Source organism: Coregonus clupeaformis, unplaced genomic scaffold (assembly GCF_020615455.1).
Source record: "Coregonus clupeaformis isolate EN_2021a unplaced genomic scaffold, ASM2061545v1 scaf4199, whole genome shotgun sequence".
Classification (NCBI taxonomy): Eukaryota; Metazoa; Chordata; class Actinopteri; order Salmoniformes; family Salmonidae; genus Coregonus; species Coregonus clupeaformis.
Genome location: NW_025537653.1, coordinates 2,090 through 22,017, shown reverse-complemented (window position 1 = coordinate 22,017; position 19,928 = coordinate 2,090). Strand labels below are relative to the sequence as shown.

General features: G+C 41.4%; 1 protein-coding gene and 1 long non-coding RNA gene across 2 annotated transcripts; one reads left to right on the top strand and one right to left on the bottom strand.

Moving 5' to 3' along the window:
* Positions 1–528: 528 nt before the first annotated feature.
* Positions 529–2,827, bottom strand: LOC123490566 (the record flags this gene model as incomplete). The annotated part of the gene is made up of 4 exons (XM_045220531.1): positions 2,753–2,827; positions 1,964–2,257; positions 1,588–1,845; positions 529–689 (listed from the first exon to the last, which is right to left on the bottom strand). Coding segments are annotated over exons 1-4 (762 nt in total), but the record flags the coding sequence as incomplete, so codon positions are not given.
* A 1,184-nt stretch (positions 2,828–4,011) lies between these two features.
* LOC123490565 lies at positions 4,012–18,126 on the top strand. The gene is made up of 3 exons (XR_006660994.1): positions 4,012–4,209; positions 17,118–17,275; positions 17,380–18,126. It is a non-coding gene; the product is annotated as an uncharacterized LOC123490565 (long non-coding RNA).
* Positions 18,127–19,928: the final 1,802 nt, after the last annotated feature.

Genomic DNA, 19,928 nt, shown 5'->3' with positions numbered 1-19,928 from the left:
CTGAGACTTAGCGATATGACGTTCCGACGACCGGCAGAATGAACCACAGAAGCAAGACGTTGTACTCACAGAGTATATGTTCATGTGTAGGGTGTGCTTCACATCAGAACATGCAGAGTTTAGCCCTCATGCTTCAATGCTCTTAGTTGTTGTGGAAGTCGACCCGACACGGCTCTCCTTTTAAGCGAAACACTGCAGATAATACTAAATGAAATATGGGTTCAATATTTGTCCCATGATATTACAGTCTGTAATAAAAATGCTGGTCAGTTGGGTGAAGTCCATTTATTGTTGCTGTCCTGGTTTCTGCATATTTCTGTAAAGTGTTTCTACCTCAGGAGGGCCAAGTGGTTCTGGCCTCACCTCTGCTGAATCATTCACTGAGGTGTCAACGATGACTTCCCTAAAGATGAGACATTACAATTACATCAAATCTTCATTCAACAAAGCTTACAAAGTAAAACAATTTAAAATTACATTAAAAATAATATATTTATAAAAAGGTCAAATGCATTTCACAGGAAGTACCTGAGTTGAGTCAACTTCTTTTGAGGATATCCATCTTTTGACCTTTATGATGCCCATTATGGTGCCTGCCAATCCAACATAAACAAACACTGATCCAACAGTATTGGCCACGATGGTCCTGACTGATAATGCTGAAGCTTTGCCGTCCTTCTCACCAATACCTGGGACACACAATCTGGGTTACCCTCTCAGAGCCAAAAATACAATATTTCACTAACACGTTTGGTCTAATGTGATGTTAATTGTTTCCAACAGTCAACATTACTTTATGGTAGGTACCGTTTATGTATCATATCGTTCAAACAAAAGTCCTTGCAGCCAAGATTAAATCAGCTGTTCCAAGTAGATGTTTGCGGTGCTAATTCCAAAAAGGTCAATGGGAGAAAAAGAAGAAGCCTGCACACTGCTCCTGATAGTATCACTGCTCCTGATAGTATCACTGCTCCTGATAGTATCACTGCTCCTGATTGTATCACTGCTCCTGATAGTATCACTGCTCCTGATAGTATCACTGCTCCTGATTGTATCACTGCTCCTGATAGTTCCACTGCTCCTGATAGTATCACTGCTCCTGATTGTATCACTGCTCCTGATTGTATCACTGCTCCTGATAGCATCACTGCTCCTGATAGCATCACTGCTCCTGATAGTATCACTGCTCCTGATTGTTCACTGCTCCTGATTGTATCCCTGCTCCTGATAGCATCACTGCTCCTGATAGTATCACTGCTCCTGATTGTGTCACTGCTCTTTAATACGTTTTACATATCGGCCTCAACGCCTTCGTCAGAGCTTTTTGTCAAATTGAGATAGTCATTAAAAAAAAGACCTAGTCAAAATTTTGGGTGTTTATGTGTTGGCTCTAAATAAATAAAAATACTAAACATATAACTTTGATATCCTGTGTGTGCTTTTCCCTGTGGATATATTTTTACAATGTATGATATCGCATCATTTAGTATTAAAAAATGACAGAGATATTACAGAATGACTACACAATATCAACATGAGGTTCAGCTTCTAACCTCACAGGTAGATGAATGCTAGAATGGACCTTACATATGTCCTCCATGGGTTGAGAGATGGTCTGTGTGCTGACGTGGTTGCTGCCGGTGCATTGGAAACTCCCGTTGCCATTGGAGATGATGATGTTGACCCCAGACAGAGACAGTAACTGTTGAGACCGTGTACACTGACCCCCGCCACAGACAGACAACATCCAGCCATCTTTAACTGAACAGTTCACTGTGACGTCACAGAGTCCCACACTTGTGTTGAAGAGAGACGTGACATCCATAACTGGTTTGGGAACATGATCTACAAGAACCAATGGAGTTGGGAAAGAGATCCATACATCTATGAGTGGTCTAGATACTTTAATTGTATTGAATAAACAAAAAGACGACTACCAGCACAAAAACTTCACAAAACTCACCAAGCACCTTTAGTCTGTATGTGGTAGTTGAATCAGTCCAGTCTCTCTGATTAATTGCACTTCCCATGTAAATTCTACTGTCTGTGTTCAGCAGATTCTTAATACACAGAGAATGGTTGACAGAGTTATAATCCACTTTCTCCTTATATTTAGGAGAAATCTCTTTATCATCAACTATTACATCACTGCCCGTCTTCCATTGAAGTCCTTTGAGAATCTCAGGTTCTGGAACAGCCAGACATATTGAACCCCCCTTCAACCCATACTGGTCCACTGAAGGTTCCACCCTGATTCCTAATGACAGAGGAACGGGGTCACATTTAAACCAACCATTGTTAGCTGGGCTGCTGGGATTACTCAAATATGTTTTAAAGTATCTCATCTATACCAATCTATGGCATGTGTTCAGATCACTCATGTTCAAAGTATCTCATCTATACCAATCTATGGCATGTGTTCAGATCACTCATGTTCAAAGTATCTCATCTATACCAATCTATGGCATTTGTTCAGATCACTCATGTTCAAAGTATCTCATCTATACCAATCTATGGCATGTGTTCAGATCACTCATGTTTCAAAGTATCTCATCTATACCAATCTATGGCATGTGTTCGGATCACTCATGTTCAAAGTATCTCATCTATACCAATCTATGGCATGTGTTCCAAAAGGATGAATAATTAGGCGTACAGCAGGATACCCAATAGCTACCTCCAAGTCCCAGAGGGTATACCTCCTTTAACTCTAGAATTCATTACATGTAAAAGGTATGAATAGTTTAGATACCTGCGATGATTTCCAGCCAACAGATGTGTAGCAGAAACAGAGATTTCATTTCCAAATATTGATAGATTAAGTTTGACTTCCTGTCTCTGTCGAAATGTTGAGACCCTGTGGTGGTAAGTTCAGGATGTAACTAGGTGCTCGCTTAGTCAAAGTAGGATGCAGACCGTGGCTTAGTAAACTCCCCTTCCCCCTCAAAGCATTTTCTATATTTCAGAAAAACAATGTGGTTTCTGCTGTGGAGGTTTGATGGAAGGAAGTCCATAGTGATGTGGTATCGGTAGATACACTGTACTGAGCATTGTTCAATATGTTAACATCTGAAATACTGTAGTTATTTAGAATTATGTTTAATAATTACATGTATTTATCAATCTGACTCCATTATCATGTGACTAAATGCAATAGAACCTATGCGTCTCTGCCGGAACATCACACACACATTCTGTAATCTAATTATCAAATTCTTACATTTCAGTTTGAGGACAAGACAGGATTTTTCCCATCTGATAAGCGGCCAGGTCAACAGACAGATTCGACGCAGTCACTCTAAAAAGGGAATTCCATTACACATACAATACAACAACACATGTCAAACTGTTCATCTCTTTATGAGCTATTGAAATAATAATAATAATAATAATTATAATAAATAAATATTATTAATAAATAATCCGTGAATGTTTGTATGAATGCCATGTGTGGCAGCCTGGGAAAGCACTATGCCCATGTCCCCATAGAGACTGTGTTTCACCATTCATTTCAGATGTGTACGGTGCTGGTTACCTCCCTCTCCCACGCTCTTCCCTTCATACATAATGAACACAGACAGTAGAATTGATATGGTAAACTACCGGAAAAGTTGGAAAGAATCAACTACTACATATAGACTATTAGTGCAGGGTGAGTTTTCTAAGGTTTCAGTTCTGGTAATTTGCTGTATTCTAGAAGATTCAACGTAGCATTGCAGCTTCAGCCATCAAACATGTATGTTGATTGATACATTTGACATTGGGTCCATCTCAATAGTCAGTGACCTTTCCTTTTCTCCTCTCCTTCATTTACACTGATTTTGAAGTTGCATCAGGTTCTAGAGTTGCATTATGGGTGAATGCAATATAGTGGACACCTTAAAAATCTCCAGATCAGTAATGCATGTAGGCCTAATATTTCTCAACTCTTCTTTGGTTCTCTTATAGATCATGTTACCAAACCAGTCATGGATGTCACACCCCTCTACTTTAATAACAAGAGTGTGGGACTCTGTGATGTCACAGTGAACTGTTCAGTTAAAGATGGCTGGATGTTGTCTGTCTGTGGCGGGGGTCAGTGTACACGGTCACAACAGTTACTGTCTCTGTCTGGGGTCAACATCATCATCTCCAATGGCAACGGGACTATCCAATGCACCACCAGCAACCACGTCAGCTCACAGACCATCTCTCAACCCATGGAGGACTGTAAGTACCATTTAGCCTCCACCTTCACTGTATACCTCTATCACTGTTTAATAACCTACTAATAATATAATATGAATAAAAGTTACATTCATTGGTATGAATAATAAATATAAACCGTTTTTATATAAATGCAGTTATAAATCCTCTCCAGCAAAAACATCTTAATAATTCTGTCTATGTCAAACTATTGGTCTATGATTATTATTTGACCGAATCTATTGTTATTTAAGTAATTCTATAAGGATTAAACTGTCTGTTCTCTGTGTGTGACCTCAGGTAGTGGTGAGAAGGATGGAAAAGCTTCAGCAATACCAGGCGCCATTGTGGATGCTGTTATTGGTGGATTAATCTTAGTTGATGTGTTAGCTGTGATAGCTGTGTTATGGGTTAGATACATCAAACATGCCAGAACAATGGCGACTCCTAAAGAACATTCACTAGAAAAGGTACTTTCTCTTTCATTCATTTATAAATACATTTTAACTACAAAAAAAAAAGAGGAATACAAATGTTATTGTAATATTTAATGTTTTATCTTTAAGCAGGTCATTGTCCAAGTGCTTACAACTCCAGAACCATAGCGTCCTCCTGAGACACTTCCTGTCTTAGTCACTGAGAAGAAACCAACATAACTCAGTTGACACAGGAAGCGCATCACCAGGTCTAAGGACCGCAGAATAGGACTTCCTCTGAGGTAACATCATACATTGCGCCCCTGGGGACACGGAGCCAGACTTGTTTGTTCTACTCCAAGAACGAGTTCAGCTGGTTGTCTCTGATTGGAGCTTTAACTGTCTTTCTTTCACTTGTTTTTCCTACGTTGTTGATCGTATCATTCTATAAATAAATCACCTTTCCGCCGATCGTGACATTGGTTCATCTGTTCTAGACATTGCACAGAAACTGTGGGACATTTCACTATGGCCTAGAACTACGGATCTGAATTGGACAGGTATTAGCAATATCCCACTGGGCAAAAACTGGTGAATCAATGTTTTTTCCACATCATTTCAATCAACAGATTGGATTTGCAAAAAGTAATCGAATTTGATCTTTTTTCACCCAACGTTTAACCTAAATCCAATGACTTGGTGAAATGTTTTGTTGATTTCACGTTGAATTCATGATTAGTTGACAACTCAACCAAATGTAAATCAAAACAAGATGTTGAACTGCCGTCTGTGTCCAGTGGGACGGTATCAGCTTGCTAGATGGAATTCCCACCATATTCAATACTACACAAGGGGGTTGGGGCATGGAGATGATTTGGGATTGGGCATCCCACAAAATGTAAGAATTCCATTGTAAATGGAAGAGGAATGGAGATGTTCTGTAGCTTACATATTGGTCTCGTTTACTACCATGACAGGCCACAGACACTGTTGAACAGTGTGTTTACGCCTTACAACTACTGCAAAATCCCTAGCCCATCACTGTCATGTTGCAAACCTGAAAACTGAAATGTACAAATATTTGCTTCTGTCATGTTTATACCTGTGTAAACCAGACAAAAGTAACCATTATATATATATATATATATATTTAAACTGAAGCCTGGCTTTATAAAACTGAAATATAGTTGCTCGAAAAGATTTTTAAAAATGTTTTTGATTGTGTTGTTGTTGTATTGTATTTTACTCTGTATGATCGACTGCTGTTTCCACTTGGCCAGGGCTCCCTTGAAAAAGAGAGTAATATCTCAATGGGAGTCACAAGGATAAATAAATAATAAATACTCTCTAATCACGTCAAGTAGGCCTGTGCTGCAATGTTGCAGTTTGTTATAAGGCTTAATTGATACACTTGAAAGAGATAGCAGTTGAATTACCATAACATAAGTCCCTTTCATTAGTTCAAAACATCAGCTGTGCAGTTTTGAGGAGAACACACCCAGGATTCCATGAGATCATGTCAAATCTAGATATGTATTAGGGTAAAAGTTCAGATACTGAACCAAAAACTCAACACTAGACCAAACATTAACTCTCCCCAGCTATCACACTGACTCTGATGCAATACGTTCTCTTCCAATGAGTATCCCTCAGTAAAAATAGATCATTACAGTGGGGAAAAAAAGTATTTAGTCAGCCACCAATTGTGCAAGTTCTCCCACTTAAAAAGATGAGAGGCCTGTAATTTTCATCATTGGTACACGTCAACTATGACAGACAAATTGAGAAAGAAAAATCCAGAAAATCACATTGTAGGATTTTTAATGAATTTATTTGCAAATTATGGTGGAAAATAAGTATTTGGTCACCTACAAACAAGCAAGATTTCTGGCTCTCACAGACCTGTAACTTCTTCTTTAAGAGGCTCCTCTGTCCCTCTACTCGTTACCTGTATTAATGGCACCTGTTTGAACTTGTTATCAGTATAAAAGACACCTGTCCACAACCTCAAACAGTCACACTCCAAACTCCACTATGGCCAAGACCAAAGAGCTGTCAAAGGACACCAGAAACAAAATTGTAGACCTGCACCAGGCTGGGAAGACTGAATCTGCAATAGGTAAGCAGCTTGGTTTGAAGAAATCATCTGTGGGAGCAATTATTAGGAAATGGAAGACATACAAGACCACTGATAATCTCCCTCGATCTGGGGCTCCATGCAAGATCTCACCCCGTGGGGTCAAAATGATCACAAGAACGGTGAGCAAAAATCCCAGAACCACACGGGGGGACCTAGTGAATGACCTGCAGAGAGCTGGGACCAAAGTAACAAAGCCTACCATCAGTAACACACTACGCCGCCAGGGACTCAAATCCTGCAGTGCAGACGTGTCCCCCTGCTTAAGCCAGTACATGTCCAGGCCCGTCTGAAGTTTGCTAGAGTGCATTTGGATGATCCAGAAGAGGATTGGGAGAATGTCATATGGTCAGATGAAACCTGAACTTTTTGGTAAAAACTCAACTCGTCGTGTTTGGAGGACAAAGAATGCTGAGTTGCATCCAAAGAACACCATACCTACTGTGAAGCATGGGGGTGGAAACATCATGCTTTGGGGCTGTTTTTCTGCAAAGGGACCAGGACGACTGATCCGTGTAAAGGAAAGAATGAATGGGGCCATGTATCGTGAGATTTTGAGTGAAAACCTCCTTCCATCAGCAAGGGCATTGAAGATGAAACGTGGCTGGGTCTTTCAGCATGACAATGATCCCAAACACACCGCCCGTGCAACGAAGGAGTGGCTTCGTAAGAAGCATTTCAAGGTCATGGAGTGGCCTAGCCAGTCTCCAGATCTCAACCCCATAGAAAATCTTTGGAGGGAGTTGAAAGTCCGTGTTGCCCAGCGACAGCCCCAAAACATCACTGCTCTAGAGGAGATCTGCATGGAGGAATGGGCCAAAATACCAGCAACAGTGTGTGAAAACCTTGTGAAGACCTGTGTCATTGCCAACAAAGGGTATATAACAAAGTATTGAGAAACTTTTGTTATTGACCAAATACTTATTTTCCACCATAATTTACAAATAAATTCATTAAAAATCCTTTCTGGAGAAAAAAAATCTCATTTTGTATGTCATAGTGGACGTGTACCTATGATGAAAATTACAGGCCTCTCTCATCTTTTTAAGTGGGAGAACTTGCACAATTGGTGGCTGACTAAATACTTCCCCACTGTAACCTGTAACTTACTATTAAAGTAGTTCAAATTAATATACTGTCTATTTATTTTCATTTATTTTACTATTATTTATGCATTTATTTATTATTCATATGGTAGCTGTGACTTCTCCATTTGTGGGGTAAAACTTTAGAAGCAATTTGTTTTACACTCAATTCATGAAAAATATTGAATGTGGCTATTAGTGCCGCTTTCATAAATATAGAGGATGGGTGACTTTGTTACTCAAATCTAGTTAACCTGTACTGCATGTACTGTGGCGCTCCCTGTCCTCAGAACTACATCTTCATGCTAGTATAATAATAATACAATTCATAATAATAATTTGGTGGATGCTTATATTTGTCCTAATGTTAATCATAATAATAATAATATGCCATTTAGCAGACGCTTTTATCCAAAGCGACTTAGAGTCATGTGTGCATACATTTTTTCGTATGGGTGGTCCCGGGGATCGAACCCACTACCCTGGCGTTACAAGCGCCATGCTCTACCAATTGAGCTACAGAGGACCACATAATAATTTGGTGGATACTTATATTTGTCCTAATGTGTATTTTTTGCATATCCCAAATTCCCCTGAGACACCCTAGGAGAGTGGGTTCATGGCTAGGTTAATGACAATATCAGCTATAATTTCTAATTACCAGGTCTGTCTTGAGGACAAAATATTTCCAGTGACATAACAAAAAGAAGAAGAAGACGAAGAAGAACAAAGAAGAACAAAGAAGAAGAACGAAGAAGAGGAAGAAGAAGAACGAAGAAGAAGAAGCAGAAGAAGACGAAGAAGAAGGGTTTAAAAATCCACTAATCCCAGACTTCACCTTTGGTTCAACACTATCCTGAAAAAAAAAGGAACAACTTACTTTATTAAAATAGACTGGACTTTGGGCCTTGACTTTGCAGTCTCCCTGTTTAAGTCCCCCTTCAGGTACTGGTTACCTGCCTGTCTATTCCACATGCCAGGACTGAGTAAGGCCTGTCTCCACTCTCTAATCAGCCTGACCCACCTCCCTGACAAACTTGTGGCGCCTCTCCTGGTCGTCTAGTCTCCTCAAGCGACAATAAAACATTCTAGATAGCATATAGTCCTTTGCCTCTTCACAGACTAACACACCAACATGCTTGACCATTACCTTGTCAGGATGTTTTCCATCAAGGCAAATTACCAACTATCCTGGAACAGGTGTGAAAACACATCATTGGTGATAAACTGAGGGAAGAGACCATCCAGTGCATCCTATCTTTCAAGGCCATCTTTTTTAACATGGCCTCCTACTGCAGAATGTACCTGTCCTCATGCTGCAGAATTTACCTGTCCTCCTGCTGAAGAAGGTACCTGGCCTCCTGCTGAAGAAGGTACCTGGCCTCATGCTGCAGAATGTACCTGTCCTCCTGCTGAAGAAGGTACCTGGCCTCCTGCTGAAGAATGTACCTGTCCTCCTGCTGAAGAAGGTACCTAGCCTCATGCTGCAGAATGTACCTGTCCTCCTGCTGAAGAAGGTACCTGGCCTCATGCTGCAGAATGTACCTCTCTCTGGCCTGCAGAGATAACAGGAGATCATTCTTTTTAGGCAAGTTAGATACCTGAGGCAGCTGGAATCGTGGCCAGTACACCTCAACATCGTATGGACTCTATTCGGAGTTGGAGGTCTGGTATATCAGTCCAGACACAATGCACTCTGATGCGCCGAACAAGTTCACAGAAAAATGGTTCTCTCTGATACTACTGTTACCGCTAACCCAGTGGATACTACTGTAACCACTAACGCAGCGGTGACAAATTCCATTCCTGAAGGGCCGTGTGTCTGCTGGTTTTTGTTATTTCCTTTCGATTGGTGTCCAATAAAGACCTAGACAACTAGGTGAGGGGAGCTCCTAACTAATCAATAAAGACAACCAGATGAGGGGAGCTCCTAACTAATCAATAAAGACCTAGACAACCAGGTGAGGGGAGCTCCTAACTAATCAATAAAGACAACCAGGTGAGGGAGGCTCCTAACTAATCAATAAAGACCTAGACAACCAGGTGAGGGGAGCTCCTAACTAATCAATAAAGACAACCAGGTGAGGGGAGCTCCTAACTAATCAATAAAGACCTAGACAACCAGGTGAGGGGGGCTCCTAACTAATCAATAAAGACCTAGACAACCAGGTGAGGGGGGCTCCTAACTAATCAATAAAGACCTAGACAACCAGGTGAGGGGAGCTCCTAACTAATGAATAAAGACCTAGACAACCAGGTGAGGGGGGCTCCTAACTAATCAATAAAGTCCTAGACAACCAGGTGAGGGGAGCTCCTAACTAATCAATGACCCTTAAGTGATCAATCAAGTACAAGGGAGGAGCGAGAACCTGCAGACATACTGCCCTCCAGGAATTTAGTTTGAGACCCATGCACTAACCATAGGGTGGTCCCTGCTAGACAAAGGAAGACATCCATCCCTGATCATTAAAAACAAAATCACGAATTTGCAATGCACTTAAATCAATGTACCCTACTATAATAATCTTGCAATAACATTCATTATGCATGGTCTTTGAAAAGTGCCATAATGTGACTTCAACCACTAGTCATGTACTCTACCTTGGCAAATAAAGGTGCAGTTCAGGTATGAATGTCTGTGAGACATTTAGTCATATCCAATACCAGGAGTATCAAACTCCAGTCTTTGAATGATGCTGTGTCTGCATGTATGTGTTACAATTATACACTTCAACAGTGTTTACTGTGGGCCCCGCGTAGCTCAGTTGGTAGAGCATGACGCTTGCAACGCCAGGGTTGTGGGTTCGTTTCCCACGGGGGGCCAGTATGAAAATGTATGCACTCACTAACTGTAAGTCGCTCTGGATAAGAGTGTCTGCTAAATGACTAAAATGTAAAATGTTTACCAATCCTGGTCCTGGGACATCAATGGTTAAATCAAATCAAATTTTATTGGCCACATGCGCCAAATACAACAGGTGCAGACATTACAGTGAAATGCTTACTTTGAGCCCTTAACCAACAGTGCATTTATTTTTTATAAAAAAGTAAAATAAAACAAAAAAGTGTTGAGAAAAAAAGAGCAGAAGTACAATAAAATAACAGTAGGGAGGCTATATATACACAGGGGGGTACCGGTGCAGAGTCAATGTGCGGGGGCACCGGCTAGTGGAGGTAGTTGAAGTAATATGTACATGTAGGTAGAGTTAAAGTGACTGCATAAATAATTAACAGAGTAGCAGCAGCGTAAAAATATGGGGTGGGGGGCAGTGCAAATAGTCCGGGTAGCCATGATTAGCTGTTCAGGAGTCTTATGGCTTGGGGGTAGAAGCTGTTGAGAAGTATTTTGGACCTAGACTTGGCACTCCGGTACCGCTTGCCGTGCGGTAGCAGAGAGAACAGTCTATGACTAGGGTGGCTGGAGTCTTTGACATTTTGAGGGCCTTCCTCTGACACCGCCTGGTATAGAGGTCCTGGATGGCAGGAAGCTTGGCCCCAGTGATGTACTGGACCGTACGCACTACCCTCTGTAGTGCCTTGCGGTCGGAGGCCAAGCAGTTGCCATACCAGGCGGTGATGCAACCAGTCAGGATGCTCTCGATGGTGCAACTATGCAATAGACTAGAAACATGATTTAACTAGTTTAAAAGGCTGATTTGTAATTCATATACAGAAACAGAATTTAGAAAAACAGTACACTACACTTCTTATGCATCATGTAAATACTCTAAAACCGGTTTCTCTCTATCTAATTTCCTTCATCTGCATTGATCTGAGGACACAGGATATGTGTAGTATTTCATCAAATGAGAGACTTATTTTCAACCAGTAGAGAATGTGAACCACTTTATTGATAGAAGTTAATTATCCAAGTGTTATAAATATATAATACATGCATTATAAATATTATAATTGTAATATTATAATTTAAATACAAGTTCAATCTGTACTTCAGTGCACATCTGGTGTGCATTATAAAAACAGAGTAAGAAAGAGGAGGTGGGTAGAGAGGTGTGAGAACGAGTGTAAAAGACAGAAAGGGAAAGCGGTAAGAATGGAGGAGCAGGGAAGACAGCATATGATTAATGAATTACAGTGCTACTAAACTTAATATTCTCTCAATTCATCACAATTAAATAAATGTCTCTTAACCAGCCTTGGACCCCCAGTTGGCCCAAGAGCGGTTGAGGTGGCGATGACAGGACTGGGGGTTGGCATCCTCTTTCACATCAAAACACACCTGCAGACGAGAGACAGCATGATTAAGCCTTGTGTTCTTTTATTCTAACACTGTCCGTCATCATAATCATCAGGAGGTGAAATGCAAAATTCACCCTGGATCATTAACTCTGGGACTACTACAGCTCTATCTGTATTTCAATGTAAAGCATCTCTTTAATAATACTTCCTGTTGACCCGAACAAGTGACCTCTCACCTCTGATCATGCTGTGCCCTATATGTAGCCAGTTCAGATGTGGGAGGGGTTCACCGACACAGCTGATATAACCTAGAGGATTTAGGGAGAAGACGGATGAAGTGAAGAGAGAGACTGTTATGGAGAAAATAAGGTAGTTAAAGAGACAGTGTTCAACAGGAATCTCTGTGCCTCACCTGGTGTCCACACTAAGTGGCTGCAGAGTACTTTATACTGAAAAACATGCAGACACACGAGGACAAACAATATAGCGTAGTTATATAAATAGAAATAATGAAGTGTCTTACTATTCGCCATGGTTGGTCCTCTTGCCTATTCTTTGAAGGTGGAAGGAGCCACAGTTATACACCTGAGCCTGCTTACTGCACATGACAATCCATCAACCAGATTGATACACGAGTGTGTAGGTGTGGGTTATATCACCCTTACCTGAACAGCACCCTCACCTGAGAAGTAGAAATCAAAAAGGGAAAGAAACTGGGAATTGAATAACTACAGTTGACATAGCTAAGTAAATGGAAGAATACTCTTATTGCCATGTGGATGGCTCTTAAAAGAGCCTTTGGTTGTGCATAGTGTAGTCTATGGTGTTGTCAGGGAACTGCACCCTCTTCGAAAGAAGTAGGAGGGAAAGATCTCCCGCACACGGATTACCTCCCGCGCTGCGTTGTTGGCCCCCATCCTTGAAACATCCTGCAGAGCAGCAGACCTCTCCTCTGGCACATGGCGGCGAGCTGCAGGTTCCCTCCTGGTCCATGAAGTTATGCAGGACACAGGTAGCCTTCACACGCCTGAATTCCACCCAGGAGGCAGTCCCAGATGGCCCTGGTCACCCAACCTTGCAGTGCCCTACACAGTAACGGTAGGCAATAGTTTTAAAGGAATCTCCAGTTACAAGGTATCTGTAGGAATATGGAAGATAATGTCATTATTAGACTTTTACATTACCAGGTCATTGTGGATTACTAAAGTATAATATCCCTAATAACAAATCATGATAACATTGGATAGATAGATGCATGTGTAGCATGTGACAACAGCAGGATCATATCAAGGATAGCATCACAAATGAATACATAAATATAACTTGAAGCTTGATGATGAGTTGATCATGTTTAAACAGCTGTGTAGCACTAAGGCAAAAAACAACAATGTGCACCCCTTTGAGTCCCCAGGACCAGGACTGAGAACCACTGCTCTTCATTGGGACCTCTTCATCTGCAGACAGGCTTTCACAGCTCTCTGTATCTGAGGACAGAAAACCTCACAAGAAACTGACTTCATTATACTCAAATTACACAGCACTGAATATTATGTTACTATTATCTCCGTCCTCACTTCTATGGACTGGAACTATACAAAAGTACCTGCCCTATCCAGAACACCCTACTCTCTCACTTTGACAGTTGCGGCTGCTATCCGTTCACCCTCCTCCATGGCAGTTAGCTAGCTAACGTTACCTACAAATGCATTTGGAGTTTGTTTTTTACAATGATAATTACATCAAGATAGCTAGCTAATAAAGTTAGGTAGCTGGTGGTATTTAATTCACTTAGCTAGCTAGCTATACAGTATGTCAAGTTGGCTAGATAGCTAGCTAGCTAACGTTACGTTAGCAGCTCATTTGAGTTAGCCTGCACTGTAGCTAGTTAGCTAATAATACATCGTTTCCCCCCCCCATTTTCGAAATGCATTTACTTAACTTTACTTGAATAGGTTCTCCCAGCCATGTGGACGATTGTAAACAAGGCAGCAGAGTTTGTTTGTCCCCGGAGCGGTTTAGAGCAGGGTTCTTCAATTCCGGTCCTGGAGGGCCGAAACACTTCTGTTTTTCATTTCTACCTGGTAGTTAATATCACTCACCTGGTGTCCCATGTCTGAATTAGCCCCTGATTAGAAGGAGAGGATGAAAAACAGAGGTGTTTCGGCCCTCCAGGACCGGAATTGAAGAACCCTGGTTTAGCGCATATTACTATTTACGTGTAAATAAATTCATGAAATGGAGAATGGATTACACCATTTGCTCATTTAATATTCATACAATTTGCTTTGCTCATTTAATATTCATACAAATTCGCTATGCTGAAATCTTGACCCACAATCGAACGTGCTGCTGTATGCTGCTAGCGACGCTGAACAGTTTTTTCAAGTTCACGCCAAAGGAGGGTAAAAATAGAGACGAGCTCAGCCATCCACAAAAAGAGTTGCGTGCTTCAATTAGGTTTAATGGCGGTTGGCATCCAATTTGTTGCATTACCGCCACCTACTAGACTGGAGTACAACTCCCTTATATTTTGCTTGAAAAATAAAATAAAGAAATACCCTACCATCTAACAATACACTCACAAATTCAAAAGTATTATTAATAATTAACACCACCCTTCTTCACTATTTAAATATATATTCATTCCTACCTCATGCCCTCAACCTGAAATGATGGGACATCACCACTTAACACTCCCTGTAACTCTTCTGATGTGAAGTCTCGCACACCCAAATACCTCTCTGCAGCTGCCACCACAACCTCAATTTTCTTCGACTTACGTTCCATCACTGCAGTACAATTAATAACCATTGCTATAAACGCTAAAAATCCAATCTTACTGAAACATATATCACTTGTTGGCCTATCCCTCTGTACTGGTACAAATCTACTACTCTCCCCCATTTGTTTAACTCTGAGCTCCTTCTCCCTCTGACCAACAGAAACACAAACAATTATCACTAGACAACTTCTTGTTACCCTCACCGATTCCACTATATCCAACGCTTTTTTCACCCATCTTGAAACCACAAAAGGCAAGGGTCCACTTTTTCCAAAAACGTCACTCCTACTGTCACAGACTCATTTTTATCCTGACCCTCTGTGCCAGCCTCTGGCTCCGAGTACTTCACCACACCTACCACCTCCGATACTTCACCCTCATTCACTTCCATTTCTCCTCCTGTCTTCAGCTCACTTTGCTTACATTTCCTACCATTCTTCTTTACCAAACCTTCTCGCTTTTCCCCGCCATTTCCCCCCCGACTCAAGCTTACAATCTTCCTCCCTCTCTCTCTTAGACCTCCTCTGCCGCTTTTTCCTTCCATTCCTCCTCCGCCATCCAAGTATACGTCTCCTTATCCCACAGCTGTCTGTTAGACATCGTTTTTCCTCCACCTTCAGCCACCAACTAGCTAGCCCTGCGTGCGCGGTGTAAAACGTGCAATGAATTATTGAACTGGGAACAGTTTCACGCTGTGAGAAATTGTACACGTATGACGTCACAATACAATACCATTTAGCGCTTTCAGGTTTGGGAAGATTTTTTACATGACACAGGAAAGGGGGCGAGGCTGATGATTGGACTATTCGTTGCAGGGCGTTATGCAGTGTAGGCACCATCCAATGAAATCTATGCCCAGCTGTAGAGGTGGAGCCTCCCGAAAAGATCTGGTGAAAAACTTCCACTTACACTGAGTAGGAGTTTAAAATTGCCTCATTAGGCGACAACTTTGACAGAAGAAGGCAGAGTTAGTCTCTCAATTTCAAAAGAAATATGAAAATACTTGGGTTTCTTCTTCTATGGCTAGGTATCACCACAGGTAACCTATTCATTATATTAATTATATTGTGTGGAGGAATCACTTTTGATTTTGGACATTTACTCTAGAAATAATACTTTGTGCACATAACACGGGTAATTGGAAAAGTTTTGAGTTTAGGCAGCAAATGACTTACTGACTCAATTTGTACATTAATGTCAAATGACTGTCAGTGAAATGCTAAATGTGATCTTTGTCCTCTCTCATTAGGAATCAGGGGGAACCTTCAGTGGGACCAGTATGGGTTGAAGGGGGGTTCAATATGTCTGGCTGTTCCAGAACCTCCTGAGATGATCAAAGCGACTTAAATGGATGAGGAACAGTGATGTAATAGTTGGAGTCAAAGAGATCTCTCCTAAATACAAGGAGAAGGTGGACTATAACAACGCAAACCATTCTCTGTGCATTAAGAATCTGTTGAACACAGACAGTGGAATTTACAAGGCAAACTACCGGAAAAAATGGAATGAATCAACTACTACATATAGACTATTAGTGCAGGGTGAGTTTTCTAAGGTTTCAGTTCTGGTAATTTGCCGTACATTTAATGTGTCTGATTAGGTTCAATAATGCATGTAGGCCTAATAAGGTTTTTCTGCTGGTAGTTGTCTTTTTGTTTATTTAATACAATTATAGTATCTAGACCACTCATGGATGTAGGGATCTCTTTCCCAACTCCATTGGTTCTTGTAGATCATGTTCCCAAACCAGTTATGGATGTCACGTCGCTCTTCAACACAAGTGTGGGACTCTGTGACGTCACAGTGAACTTTCAGTTAAAGATGGCTGGATGTTGTCTGTCTGTGGCGGGGGTCAGTGTACACGGTCACAACAGTTACTGTCTCTGTCTGAGGTCAACATCAACATCTCCAATGCTTAGCAAACGGGACTATCCAATGCACCACCAGCAACCACGTCACACACTAGACCATCTCTCCAACCCAGCTGGAGGACTGTAAGTACCATTTAGCCATCACACCTTCACTGCATACCTCTATCACTGTTTAATAACCTACTAATAATATAATATGAATAAAAGTTAAATTTATCGGCATTAAAAATAAAATATGACCAAAGTTTTGATATCATGATTGTAATTCTTCTCTAGTTAAGATTGGAATAATTCTGCCTGTATGAAACTATTATCTTATGAACATCTTTCTTCATCTGTGTGTGTGTGTGTGTGTGTGTGTGTGTGTGTGTGTGTGTGTGTGTGTGTGTGTGTGTGTGTGTGTGTGTGTGTGTGTGTGTGTGTGTGTGTGTGTGTGAACAGGTAGTGGTGAGGATGGGAAAGCCTCAGTGTTACCAGTTATCACCATTGTGGGTAGTGTTATTGGTGTATTATTAAGCTTAGTTGCTGTACTATGTGTTGGATACATCATACATGCCAGAAAAAGGAAAATCCCTAAAGAACAACATTCACTAGAAGAGGTACCTGCTCTTTCATTCATTCATCTATGCATTATATAAGTCAATAGTTTTAAAGAACGATAATTTGAATAATTTAAATGTTCTAATGTTTCATCTCCAAACAGGACATTGTTCCAAGAGTTTGGCAACTCAGTGAACACTTCACCAGGGAGAGAGGCCAGAACCACAGCACTCTCCTGGCCAGAACCACAGCACTCTCCTGACCAGAACCACAGCACTCTCCTGGCCAGAACCACAGCACTCTCCTGGCCAGAACCACAGCACTCTCCTGTCCAGAACCACAGCACTCTCCTGGCCAGAACCACAGCACTCTCCTGGCCAGAACCACAGCACTCTCCTGGCCAGAACCACAGCACTCTCCTGGCCAGAACCACAGCACTCTCCTGTCCAGAACCACAGCACTCTCCTGGCCAGAACCACAGCACTCTCCTGACCAGAACCACAGCACTCTCCTGGCCAGAACCACAGCACTCTCCTGACCAGAACCACAGCACTCACTTGGCCAGAACCACAGCACTCACCTGGCCAGAACCACAGCACTCTCCTGGCCAGAACCACAGCACTCTCCTGACCAGAACCACAGCCCTCTCCTGCGATGCACTGTCTACTTCACTGTGAAGAACCAGCACCAGCAGAACACCTCCAAGTTGAAACAGGAAGCGCATCATCAGACATGAGAGTAGAAGCACAGAAAAGGTGGACCTCTGATGTCACATCATACAGTTCAAGACATTACACAGAAACTGTGGGTCTATTGCACCACCCAGTGGACATGAATCAAATAATACCAGCAGAGTAAACCTGTGCGCTTCATTCATCAACATGTCATAAAGTTGTTTTATACAAAAATCTTTATATGTGCTAGTATGTGTTATTACTATACCACAGAGCCCACATTTTCCTAGATTTGTGGCCAATCCCAAATCAACCCCTAGCTCAGGCTTACGCCCTATAAATTGTAGAATCAGATAGTTGTACCAGTCAGCAATAATATGGTATTAGTTCCACCTACCCATCATTGTTGTGTATATGAGAGGGCAGCCTTGACCTACTCAGGCCACCGTAGACCGGGATTCTTTGACACATTTTATCAAGCCATCAAAGGAAAACGTGTTTATATCAATAATATTTTTAACTGGAACAGAAGTATTTATTGTCTCTGTAACAATAACCTACTACTTTTTAGTGTGCCTTGTCCTTCCTCTGAATTTGGAAGATACCGGTAGCTATTAGTTACCATACCCTATAATGTTGGAACATGCTACATAGAGATGTTAAACTTATACTTCATTCTTCTGTGGTACTTGAAAGGGGCAATCTAGGATTCATAAAACAAGAAAATGGTCACCATAGCATTAGCAATTAGAATGATAGGATATTGTTCTATTTAATAGGATCTCTATGGCGGTCACCCGTCACTTGTTTTGGTAAACAATTGAGGAATAGGGCTGGAGAAATGTAACTACTCTCAAATGTATAGGCTGAGCTATGGATGGAAAGACTGACCATCCATGATATCAACATGATAGTTTTAACCATGTTTAACCATGTTTGTTTGCAATTACATTGTTTACCAACAATGGAGTAAAGCAGCTGATATTTTGGGTTGTGATGGGGTACCGCAGTTACATTGAGCTCACGAGGCATCAACCTGAACTTGCGCTTTTTTGTAAGATCATTTTTGTATCTCGGCCTTCTTGATTTTTCTCCTTTGATGACCTGTTGACCTGATGACCTGTTGACCTGTTGAATGTGCAGCCTTGAAAGACCCTGTAAGAAGTGTGAATGATGTACACATACCTTGCCGAGTGGCGCAGTGGTCTAAGGCTGCTGTGCCACTAGAGATCCTGGTTCGAATCCAGGCTCTGTCGTAGCCGGCCGCGACCGGGAGACCCATGGGGCGGCGCACAATTGGTCCAGCGTCGTCCAGGGTAGGGAAGGGAATGGCTGGCAGGGATGTAGCTCAGTTGGTAGAGCATGGCGTTTGCAAATAAATTTAAAAATGTATGCACTCACTAACTGTAAGTCGCTCTGGATAAGAGCGTCAGCTAAATGACTAAAATGTAAAATATCTGTTGACTGTGAATTTACCTGACCTCTGAACCTTACATCGTAATGTTTAAAATAACTATGTGATACATCCACCCCTGAACTGTGTTACGAATGAATGGAAGTGAAAACGGTGAAAAAACTAATAAATATACATATTTAAAAAGTCTGATTTAACCACTAGATGTCAGCACATATTCAAAAAAATGTCAGTGGACGAGGGGCCCAGTTCTTTATGTCAGTGGTAATCTCAAAGGACATTTTCATGTCTTCTAAAAGCATTTACCAGCAAAACAGTATAAATAGCTTTATAAGATTCTCGTCACTTTATATCCATATCAATAACCAGTTGCACACTTTTGGAACACAATGCAGTTGGAAATAGTAGAAATCCCCATTTTATCCGTTTACCTGGGTCACATCCTGAGTCTGATACAGATATAGAAGTAGGTCATTGATAGAGAATAATGTTTGTTCTATGAGCTAATATCTAAGAGTCTTTGCTGTGTGGGTTGTGTTGCCGTGTGGGTTGTCCCCAGGAGGGTCTGATAGCTCTGCTAGATACCATGTTTAGCCAGCAGGTGACTCACGTCCAGAGTGTATT